This window comes from Pristis pectinata, chromosome 3, assembly GCF_009764475.1.
Source record: "Pristis pectinata isolate sPriPec2 chromosome 3, sPriPec2.1.pri, whole genome shotgun sequence".
NCBI classification, from domain to species: Eukaryota; Metazoa; Chordata; class Chondrichthyes; order Rhinopristiformes; family Pristidae; genus Pristis; species Pristis pectinata.
This window is the reverse complement of record NC_067407.1, coordinates 76,527,702-76,540,151: the sequence shown is the minus strand read 5'-3', so window position 1 is coordinate 76,540,151 and position 12,450 is coordinate 76,527,702. Positions and strand designations below refer to the sequence as shown.

General features: G+C 45.0%; 1 protein-coding gene across 6 annotated transcripts in view; it reads left to right on the top strand.

Annotated features, from left to right (window-relative positions):
- map4k3b (mitogen-activated protein kinase kinase kinase kinase 3b) overlaps positions 1–12,450 on the top strand; it is a 212,181-nt gene that overhangs the window by 102,054 nt on the left and 97,677 nt on the right. For all 6 annotated transcript variants that reach the window (XM_052011030.1, XM_052011028.1, XM_052011026.1 and 3 more), the window contains exons 7-8: positions 8,368–8,410; positions 10,180–10,252. In XM_052011030.1, the coding sequence (XP_051866990.1) occupies positions 8,368–8,410; positions 10,180–10,252 (116 nt within the window). The remainder of the gene's footprint in view (positions 1–8,367; positions 8,411–10,179; positions 10,253–12,450) is intronic.

The window sequence follows — 12,450 nt, the reverse complement described above, 5'->3', positions numbered from 1 at the left end:
GTCAAGAAAGCAAACCTGCAATCTGTGTGGGGAAGCAGGCCACCTCTACAAGGCCTGCCCAAAACGGGTCTGTACCTACTCACAGGCGATAAGAGGGGGTGTCAGCACCAACACGCCGGGGGACACTGACACACCCTCCCACCAGCACGGGGGCCTCAGAAGAGGCCGAGACCAGGGGGTGGGGGGGTGAGGACAGCCCAACTGCCTCGAGCTCCCAACCCCCAGCCGTGAACTCCCAGCCCTCTCCCCAAGAGGAGGAGTCAATGGAAGAGGGAGTGGAGGAGGGACAGGAAAGGGAATGGCAGACTGTGAAGAGGAAGAAAGCACAAAAGACACCACCCAAGAGACAACGGGCCACAGAAAACAAGGGTACCGGAAAGAAAAGAGTAATGCAACAGATGGACACCAGCAACCTCTTCTTGTCAGAGGACGAAAGCAACAGCAGAAGCTGACGACGGAGGCAGAGGAAATGGCAAAATGGAGGCGAGAACATGGACGAGAACCAACAGACAGGAACAAGTGAGGGAACAACCCTGCCTGCTGACCCCCAGCTCCGGGAGACTGGGAGCAGCATTGCATCTGATGCAACCCAGCACCAGGAGAGGAAAGATTCTGGACCACCAGTGAAAGGAACAGGGGCACAGGCGGATCCCCTCCCAGCGGCACCACCAGCCTCGCCACAAGGGACCCCACACCCAGGGGAAGACCACTCTCAATATCTGAGCCTGGAATCAGTGAGGCAGTTCACCAAAGCTGTGGGCGTGAGGGCCCAGGACAAATGAAAATGGACTGTGTAACTGGAACTGAACTCCAAAAGAGCCATGGAGATAAAACTGGCATCTCTAAACGTGAGCAGTGTGAAGAGCACCGCGTGATGTGTTAACGCTTTGCAGTTCCTCGCCAAGGTAAAGGCAGATGTGACTTTCTTACAAGAGTGCGGGCTACCACACCTCCGCAACTATCGGAGGTGGTCGCGATGGTGGTCCCATGGACTGTCAGTATGGTCGGGGGGCAATGATTGTCGCGTTTCTGGCCTGGGGATTCTGATGCGGGGGTGCAACTTCTCAATCACCGAGGTCAGAGAGGTGGTGGGGGGGTGGCTCCTCGTGGCAGATATGATGTATCGGAACACTCTGCTCTGGCTAATTAATGTGTATGCCTCACCCGTGCGGAGCGAGCGGCTGGTCGTCCTCCAGCAGCTCCACCGCTGCTGGCGATATCCCGCCCGGTCGTTCTGGCCAGTGACTTCAACTGCATCATCGATGCGGCTGGACGATCTGGCAGAGTTGACAGCAGACTGGATGGCACCTCCAGACTCCTGATGGAAATGGTAAAGGATGCCAAGTTGCACAATGCCTTCAGCACCCCTGCAGGCGGAGCACAGCCGCAACACACCTGGTCGAGTTCGGACGGCTCAGCCCGGTCCCGGATCGACTTCCTGTTTGTGTCGGAGCCAATCATGGTCAGATCCACCGATGTCACGCCGGTGTTATTCTCTGACCACCGTCTCCTTTGGGCCTCCTGTCACCTACAGGAGGACCAGAAGGCAGGCAGGCAGGGGGACGTGAAAGTTGAACGCCAAGCTGGTGACCCCAGAGAGCATGGAGGAACTAAAGAGGGATTACGCAGGTTGGAGAACTGTGAAACCCCTCTTTGACTTCTCTGTGCACTGGTGGGAAGCGACAAAGGAGAACATCAAGAGGTTCTTCATCTGCAGGGGGGTCCAGAAAGCAAGACAGAGTCAGAGGGAACTGTGCCAACTCCAGACAGACTTGCAGCAACTCTTCCTTCTGCAGTCGAGGGGGGTGGATGTGAGGGAGGAACTCCGAGAGGTGAAGAGCCGGCAAGCCCAGCTCCACACCTCTGAATCCTCCAAGATTATCTTCCGATCCAGGGTTCACTCCATGGAGTAGGATGAGATGTGCTCATGTTTCTTCTTCCAAAAGCTGCACAGGGGGAGCTCTGTGATCCACTGCCTTAAGGAAGAGGATGGCTCAGTAGCATCCTCACAGACGGACATATTAAGGATCTGCAGATCCTTCTATGCCAGTCTGTACGACAAAAAGGCCACAGACAGCACCGCCTCCCAGAAGTTCCTGTCCTCTATCACGGAGGTCTTAGATGACAGCAAGCGGGAGAGTCTGGACCAACCACTGACCCTGGAGGAGCTGACTGGCTCCGTCTGTTCCTTTGATTCGAATAAAACTCCTGGAAGTGACGGCTTACCGGTGGAGTTGTACTTGGCTCTGTGGGACTGGATGGGCCCGGACCTGCTGGAAGTGTACAATGCTATGCTTCGGTCTGGCAGTATGTCAGAATCTATGAGGAAGGGCACCATTACCCTCATCTACAATCAGAAGGGGGAGAGGGCGGACATCAGAAATTGGAGACCCATCTCACTGTTGAATGTGAACTATAAGATCCTGTCCAAGGCCATCGCCAACAGGGTCAGGTCTGCTCTGGGACAGGTGATCCACCCGGACCAAACCTGTGCTGTACCTGGCAGAAAGATCTTTGACAGCCTTGTGCTGCTCAGGGATACCATCGCCTATGTACAGGACAGAGGGGTGGACACCTGCCTGGTCAGCTTGGACCAGGAGAAGGCCTTCGACAGGGTATCACACACATACATGCTGGACGTGCTCTCCAAAATGGGCTTTGGGGAGGGAATCAGGAACCGGATCCAACTGCTCTACACAGACATCTGTAGTGCAGTCCAAATCAATGGGTGGGAAACAGACAGCTTCCCCATCAAGTCTGGAGTCAGGCAGGGCTGCCCTCTCTCCCCTGTCTTGTTTGTGTGCTATACAGAACCCTTTGCCAAATCCATCAGGAAGGACAAGAGCATCAGAGGGGTGACGTTGCCAGGCAGTGAGGTCACCCAGGTGAAAACCTCCCTGTATGTGGACGACGTCGCCGTCTTCTTTCGGACCCAAGGTCAGTTCACAGATTGACCAGCATCTGCGACCAGTTTGAGTTGGCATCAGGGGCCAGAGTCAATCACGCGAAGAGCGAGACCATGCTCTTGGGCAACTTCACCATCAGGCCTGACTATCTGAAGGTGCTGGGGATCTGGTTCGGAGGGGCTGGGGTGTGCAACAAAAATTGGCGGGAGCGGATTGGGAAGGTGAAGCAGAAACTGGGACTGTGGGAACGGTGCTCCCTGTCGATAACTGGGAAGAACTTGGTCATCAGGTGTGAGGTGCTCTCAGGGCTGCTGTACTTGGCGCAGGTGTGGCTTGTTCCTCACTCCTCCGGCTTGGGAATCACCCGAGCTGTCTTCCGGTTCATCTGGGGATCCAAGATGGAGCGGGTCTGACGGGCCACCATGCACAAGTCCCTGGACAATGAGGGTAAAGGTGTCCCCATTGTCACCCTCCTCCTGATGACCACTTTCATCTGTGGCTGCATCAGGCTGTGCGTGGAACCCAAGTATGTGGGCACCAAGTGTCACTACGTACCGAGGTTCTGTCTGTCCCTGCTGTTGCGAAGGATAGGTCTGGTCCCATGGCCACATGGCGTCCCAGTCAGCTGGACGCTGCTGTGCTACTTGTCCTTCGTGGAAAAGTTCTTCCAGACCAATACCTTTGACCACAAGTCCATCAGGCAGTGGTCAGCACGGAACATCCTGCAGGCACTGCAGCAGAAGGACTCAATATATACTGTGGGGTGGTTCCCTGAGCAGACTGTCCAGACCATCTGGCAGAATGTCTCATTGCCAGAACTCACCAACAAGCACCAAGACCTCGTTTGGCTGGCAGTGAGAGGGGCCCTCCCAGTCAGATCCTCCCTGTATGGTTGGAACCTCACTCCCAGCGCGCGTTGCCCCTGGGAGGACTGTGCTGGGGACGAGACGGTCGCCCATGTCTTTGCAGGCTGTAGGTTTGCGAGGAGGGTGTGGTGAAAGATGCAAAGGTCCTTGTCACAGTTCATCCCCAGCAGCAGTGTAACAGAGGATTCTCTGATCTACGGGCTGTTCCCGGGGACACACACAGAGACGGACATCAACTGCTGCTGGAAAGTCATCAACTTGGTGAAAGATGCTCTTTGGTCTGCCCGAAACTTGTTGGTCTTCCAGCACTGCGAGATGTCCGTAGCGGAATGCGGCGGGCTGGCACATTCCAGGCTGCAGGAGTACGTGCTGAGGGATGCACTGAAGCTGGGCGCAGCCAACGCAAAAGCTCGGTGGGGAAGGACTACAGTTTAGGGTTCTTCTGCCACTGGAGAGGGAAGGGCGGGGACAGGCGAGAAAGCCCCTAAATATTGTAAATATGGGACCGGGTAGCTTCCAGGGAGCCACATGTGTGGCATCGGTGCTGTTTTTTATATAAAAAGGTAACACCAATGAATGATCTGTACAAGAATGTGAAGGTTTGCACTGTTTTGTAATTGTATATAGTTTGTCTTTTATTATGAATAAAGTTTATTTTGAATAAAATAAAATCTGGCAGAGTGCCTCAACACGAGACCTGATCAACCAAGACCTCACTTGGCTGGCAGTGAGAGGTGCCCTCCCAATTACAGCCTTTCTCTACAGAAGAAACATCACCCCCAATGTACGCTGCCCTCAGAATGGCTGCGGTGGGGAAGAGATGGTTACCCATCTCTTTGCAGACTGTGGGTCTGCAAAGCTGTGGAAATGGATGCAAAGATTCGTGTCCCCGTTCATCCCCAGCAGCTGTGTAACAGAGGACTCTCTGGTCTATGAGCTGTTCCTGGGGACACACACCGAGACAGACATGTGCTGCTGGAAGGTCATCAACTCGGTGAAGTATACTCTTTGGTCTGCCCGAAACTTGTTGGTCTTCCAGCACAGCAAGATGTCTGTAAGGGAATGCTGCAGACTGGCACAGTCCAGGCAGCAGGAGTAGGTGCTGAGGGATGCACTGAAGCTCAGTGCAATCAGTGTTTAGGCGCTCTGGGGAAGGACCACAGTGTAGGCTCGGTCTGTTACCGCACATGGAGGGGTGGAGTTGGGTGGGACAGCTCCTCAAACAATGAAAGGGGTATCACCTCAGGGAGCCACGTGAGTGGCAATGGTGCTATGTTTGTTTGTGTTTTGTTCTTTAGAAGTTTACAGCATTGAATGTAACGACCATTAACGTAAAAGTTTTTTGCATTGTTTCCTCCTTTATATATTTTGTATTAAGAATAGTCTATTTTTGAAATTTAAAAAAGTTGTTTAAGGTCTAAGTCAGTTGTCTGTTATGTAGTAATATTATACACCAGACCTGACCTGGATGAACTGTAATTATTACACTTTAATTGCCAACCATGGAAAATTGTGAACAGTGGATGTTTTAGCTAACCATATAGTATCTTATCACAGAAATCTTAAACTTTGTACATACAACCTTTATAATAATGCTGAAGTTGGGGGACAACTTTAACTCCCATGTTTTAAGCTTCCACAGTACATACACCAGCAGTTTGAACAGATTTCTCCAGTGCCCATCCCCATTCTCTCCACTCAATCTCCATTGCCGAATCTCAGAGCAACACTTTGTAGAACAGTTCCCCAGCACTCGGTCCTTTTCCAAAATCTGTTTCTCAGCACTGCCGTTGTCAGAGGAACTGTGACAAACAAAGGTCTGTTGCATTCTGCTGGGAATATTATGGCCTCTCTGTGACCCAGAAATAAAAATGCACTGTCTTGAGGGAGATTGTAATACCTACGGTGTACCCGACACAACAATATAATGAGGCACGTTATATCACGGTTGCGCTATATTTAGGGAATTCTGTTTCATTTCAGCAAACACAGTGGAAGCTCACTGAATAAATTTGTTTTTTTTAAACCGCTGAATTTTATTAATCCCTTTTCACTGCTATTGTTGTCTTGGCTCTTTCAAGTAGTTCAAGAGTCTAACAACCCATTTAAAATTAAGCATAGATTGTGCAGGAATTTCAAAGAAACTGAGATGCAAAAAATTTGTTTCAGGATGAGACAGTGGCCAGACAAGTAGATGGGAATGATGAGAAGGGAGTATGGTGTGTGGTCTTGGTCTTGATTACTAAGGAGAAAATTACAGCTCATGCGCAGGATATTGCACAAGCAGTCTGCTAACAATACTGGAGAGAGATGGTGGTGCGGTAGAGCTGAGTGCCATTGATGTTCATGAGGAATCTGGAGTTTTGTTTTCTGATAGTGCTGCCAAGAGTTAGGATGTAGGTTAGAAATGGGAGAGTGCAAGAATAGATATTTGATTAATTTCAGAATTTTGTGAGTGTGGGGAATGGAAGCAGTTGCAGGAGATCTTTTGGCTACAACTAGATAGATAAGTGTGGAACCATGACATGGCAATTTCACTTGGCTGGATGTCAAGGAAAGACATTGGAGGAAAATCGTATGATCAACTGTGTTAAAGGTTGCAGAGAGGAAGAGGTTCAAACATTGCAGACAATTGCAGAGAATGTGAGCACTGATCTGAGAAGCAACAATACTTCCAAAGACTTTGGAGAAGAAAAGCAGGTTGGAAATGAAGCAGTAGATTGCACAGGTGAAAGGGTCGGAAGAGAATGGATGAAGATGCTACATTTGAGAAGAAGCACTACTAATTTGAGCAGAATGAACCATTAACAAAATCATATAACGTGGAAGTCGGGAAAGAAAGTTGTATGATCAGCTTAGTTGTGGGATATGGAGAGCAGGAAGTGTATGTCATGGGAAATTGAGCTTGGAAAGGCCATGGGATGGGGATGGGGAGGAATGAGGGATAAGTGAGAAACTGGAGAAAATACACATTTAAGACAAGCAATCTCTTGATGCCAAGAAGGTAACTGGGCAGATGGTCTCAGTCCAAGAAGTCCCATGCTTCTCGTTGTGATGACAGTGAAAAGGTCAAGGGAGAGTGCTTTCCGCAGACGGTTAAGAGGGAAGAAAAGTAGATAGGGGTTATCTTTTCAAAATGATCTTGGAGTAATGAGCTGTTTTGCCAGAAGCATCAAGTAATGCTTTATATAGTCCAGCAAATCTGGGTTGTATGGCTAGTTGTGAATTAATACAATAAAGGTGGAGGAACATTGGGTGCTAGGGAAGAGAATGGACTTGGCTGGTGATGTAGACCTCCAAGTCTTAGGTGGAGATCAAGGGTGAAATTGAATTGATCAGTAGGTGCAGAAGTTTCCTGGTGAGTAGAAGGCCAAAGATTGGCTAGGTAGCAGTTTGAAGGTGGCATTATAGGGGATATTAGAAAGATTCATAAGAGTGGGCATGGAAGAATGTGGAGTAGGAAGTGAATGCTAATAGAGTTAGAGACCGTCTTGTCTGTGATTGAGATGATGGAAATCAAAGCCACATGAGATAGCAAAGATTGGGTGGTTGTGAATGCCGTTAGCAGAGTTTGTATAGAGGGGGATATTAAAGGCAGACATTAGAGCAGTGAATGCAGGGGAACAGTCGCAAGGTGTGATGTGGAGTTTGAAATTTTGGAGGAAGAAGAATATGTGAGCAAAGGAATGAGTACCTGGAGAGAACTTTGGTGGGGCTGAGTGGATTTTAGATTTTAACGATTTTGAAGAGTGAAACACAAATTCTCAGAGGAGAGGACACCAGATTACTTTGGTATGGACCACACAACCAACATGGCAGGTTGGATAGGTAGTACAGTCAAGCAGGGAGACTTCAGTAGAGGGAAATTTCTTCCCCTGTGAACCACGTTTTCATCAGTGCCATGATAGTGCAGTAATATGGATGGGAAGGGCCTTGGCTTTGTAACCAAGCTTAAAAAGAGCCAGACTATATTGTGAAATAGAAATTATTTCAATGGTCGACCTTATCAGGATGTTGAAGTCGCATACATTTCTCATCCATATTAGTCATGATATTGTATTTTATTAAGGTGAGATGTTTTGATTTTCTCAGTTAAATTTTCACTGATTTTTCTGTCCAAATTGGAATCTCTTTATTGCTGTCTAACTTGTTGTTTCCAGTACTCTTTGTGTCTGTTCTAGATATCCAACAATTGCAGTGTTTTTGCTTTCCATTTATATTTGTTTTGCATTCCTGAATTGCATTAAGAACAAATGATATGATACGAAAATCAAAAAAAAAATGATGCTGGAAATCTGAAGCAAAAACAGAAAGTGCTAGACAAATTCAGCAGATCAGGCAGCAATGTCTGGAAAGAGAAAAAGTCAGCGTTTAGAATATGATACAGTATGTACATTCTTTGTCCATTGAGTTTGTTTCCATGAATCATCAAACTATCAAACAATTAACATCCAGAGATAGCTATAAAATGTGTAACCTTAGTTACAATACCTTTACTTTCTTGATGTCAATTGGAAACTGACTATATGATATTGTTAAATATGTAAGCAAGGTATTCAGTATATTGAATTTTAATATACATTTTCCCATTAAAGGGAGCAAATATTCTTCTGACAGATAATGGCCATGTGAAATTAGGTAAGAATATATTCTCTTTTCAGAATTATTAAATTGTTAATGAATGATTGTTGCTGGCTGTCGCAAATTTTTTATGCAAATTAAATTGAGGTTTTCATATTGTAGCTTGTTCATATTCAGGAAAGTTATTCCAAGTGCACGGTTTAAATACTAGAGTAAATAAATTGAGGACTGAAAGGAAAATAGGAAAATCAGAATTTTCTTAATTGTAAAGCAGATCACCAGCAGTGAAACAGAAGTCAAAATCAGGTTTTGAAAAGCTCTGAACCAATTCAGGATAGAAAAAGAGATATAACTTTTTATTTATAAATCTACGATGTAACGATTTTTATTTGTAAAGCATTTATAGTTGCAGGAATGTTTACTAAATTGGACACTGAGTGAAATATCATGATATTGGCCAGATGACCAAAAGTATTGTGGACATGCTTAAAGGCAAAAAGAGAAAGGTTAAGGGATGAAATTCCAGATATGAGTCTGAATACCGATTAGTTCCAGCTTAGTAGGAGCTGGCCCAGTAATTCCCTGTTTAAACTTACTGTGCAAGGGGAGCTTTTTTGCTTCACTGTAACTATTGCAGCTGCATATAATTTTGAAACATTGATAAAAACAGCTTTTAATGAAGGACCTTGGTTTTTAAGAGTCCTTTAAAATGTTTGTAGGCTAATCAATTGAAATCTGATGACTGGAGTGATGATTATTTTTAAGCACGAGTTTCTCATGAGTTGAGAGCATTTCTGCTTTTCATTTTGTAAGTAGTGGATTTTCTAATGTGGAATAATGTGAAGACTCAGTGGGAGATTTTCAGTAAAACAAACTGCTGATCATTAATTCTTAGGCAAGTGCTCAGTGTGTCTAACTTCATAACCCAGATGTTCATGGTTGTTTTTATTCTAAAAAGCATGAATCACAATGCATATATACAGTTCAATGTGACTTGGGTTTCTTAATCAGAAGTGAATGGAAAAGCATTTCTCACTTTTTTTTAATGCACATTGCTGCATCACAAATTGGTGAACTAAATTGGTAAATTGGTTTATTATTGTCACATGTACCCGGGTATATCAAGGTAGTCTAAGGGAAAATGATAACAGAATGCAGAATAATATATTACAGTTACAGAGAAAGTGCAGTGCAGGCAGATAAGAAGGTGCAAGGCCATAATGAGGTAGATTGAGAGGTAAAGAGTACATCTTATCATACAAGGGGACCATTCAATAGTCTTATAACAGTGGGATAGAAGCTGTCCTTGAGCCTGGTGGTTTGTGCTTTCAGGTTTTTGATCTTCCCTGGTTGGTGGGGGTGGGGGGAGAGAAAAGACAGAATGTGTGGGGTGGGTGGGGTCTTTGATTATTTTGGCTGCTTCACCGATGCAGCAAGAAGTGCAGACAGAGTCCATGGACGGGAGGCTAGTGCCGAGTTATCTCGACAACTCTCTGCAGTTTCTTGTGGTCTGGTGCAGAGCAGTTGCCATACCAAGCTGTGATGCATCTGGATAGGATGCTTTCTATGGTGCATCGATAAAAATCAGTGAGGGTTAAAGGGGACATACCAAATTTCTGTTGCCTCCTGAGCAAGTAGAGGCACCACAATAATCTGATGTCATCATGGTTGCAGTAAGGAGCTGAGTGTTACATTTAAGATACAAGCTCTTGGCGATGACCCATCAGGGAAGAGTGAAAGGGCTAAAAGTAGTTCTGATACTCCATACTGTACATAAAATGGAACATCTTTTTAATGCAATAAATATTCTGCCATTTGCATTACAGCTGATTTTGGAGTTTCTGCGCAGATCACTGCAACTATAGCAAAAAGAAAATCGTTTATTGGTACTCCATATTGGTAATGTTGATTTCCCTTTTTTTTATGGTTTCTTTATTTGTGATTATGGTGTGTTGATACTGAAGAGATTAATAAGCACAGGAGATATCATTAAAATCTACAGCTGAATACAGAAATTAATGTCTCTTGAATTTTATAGATTCTCATATATCCCACTGTTTGACCTCAAATTTCATAATTTAATTTAATCATTTTAGTACTTCCTTGTTCTTAAACATCTGTGTCATGCTATTTGTTATAATCTGGAACCAAAGTCATCCTTCAGCTGGTCACCATGCGTTTTTACATTCCCTCTTTATAAGGATGTAAGAAAGAGGAACAGGAGTAGGTCAGCAGGCTTCTTGAACCCTCTCCGCTATTTAATAATATCGTGCCTGATCCAACGCTAAACTGGATGCCACTTTTCCACTCTTTCCCCCTATCCCCTGACTCTCTTGTAGGTCAAATGTTTGTTAATCTTGTTTATTTTAAGATAATTGTTCACACTTGAACCTGAATTATCTTAACAAAACACAAGACAGTGAGATCTTAGACTGCCAGCAGATCCAGGGAAGTCTTCATTTTTCTGGCCCGCTGACTTTCCTAGTGTTCTTCAATGAATCAGAATGCATTCATAGAAGGCAATTTAATTTATTTAGCATCCTTCACCTTCAGAACATCCCAACTAGCTTTGTAATCAATGAATCAGGAATTATTAACTGTTCCAATGAAGACAATGTACAAGCTACTCTAGTGGATGGCTAGTGCCGCAATGAGATAAATGGCCAGTTGCTCAACATACTGGGACATTTTCCTTGCTTTAAGTTGTGCTGTGGGGTCTTGTGCAATTACCTGAACAGGCAGACATTGTTTAAAAGGACTTTTTTTTGCAAAACCCAAACTGTACTTTTAGCAGGACATTGCTTTTGTTCTTTTAAGTGATTTTCCATAATCTGTAAGTCATGTGCAATCAAACTGATAGTATGAAACTTGTCAGCATGTGTGGCCTACAGGAGTATTCCTTGAATCTTTAGTTCAAGGAATATTCTATAAATGGATAAGTTGGTTTCCACATCCTGTGAAGATGAGATAGTCATTCCTTTATCTGCATAGATTTTCATATGGATTTTCATAGCTTTCTTTCTTTTTGCATTTTTCCTTGTGTGTTTTTTTTCCTATCCCTTGTTACCAAGCTTGTCAGAAGGGGACCAAGGTCCAGATTTTTGCACTCAAAGCCAGAATATATTCAACTGATCCCCTAATAATTAAATGCTGTCTGTGATTTCTGTGCCAATATCAAGCATGGAAGTTTGTTCTGTTCTATGCAACTAGATTGGTTCTCAGTATGTGTAAGGGTTAACAAAATGAAATATTCTACAAAATAATGAACCGTATCTGCAACAAGATGTATTTGATGCCATTTGCATTTGTTGATGAGCCTTGGTATGAGGAAAGAGTGATTCTTTGGACAAGCCCAAGATTTTTTTCCTTTAATAAAAACAGAAAAATATTGGAAACACTCTGCAGATCAGGCAGCATCTGTGGAAAGAGAAACAGAGGGAATGCTTCAGGTCCGAGGAAAGAGAGAAAAAAAATTAGTTTTCAGTAGTAGGAAAGGTAGTGGAGGTATGTGTAGGACAAAGGGAATATCTCTGATTGGGTGAGACCAAATGCATTAATGTGGCAGTTTAAGCACATAATGCTTCTTTGTTTATGTGTTGCTAACATATGTGGGATGTGCCCAGTTCCACACCAATGGAAAGAGAAAAACTGAGCTAGGATCATAGGTGGATGACTGGCAGCAATGGCCAGTTCTGATACAGGTAGAAAGAAAGCAAGTTACCTCAAGGCAGAGAATATAATATTGAGTTCAGAAGGCTGCAGCTTGCCTAGATGAAAGATGATATGTTCCTCAAGCTTGTGTTGGGCCTTGTTGTAACAGTGCAGGGCCACAGGTAGATAGGTCTGAGTGATAGCAGGATGGCGAAATAAAGTGGCAGGTAAGGGAGCTTGTGGTCACTCCTGCAGGCTGAGTGCAGGTACTCTGCAAAGTGATCACCCAGTCTGCCATTGGTTTCTGCAATGTAGTGGAGATCACATTGTGCTGTACACTAGATTGGAAGGTGCACAGGTGAATTGCCGCTTCACCTGGAAAGACAGTCTGGGTGCCTGGATAGTAGGAAGGGAAGAGGTGAAAGGACAGGTTCTCCCCTTTGTTT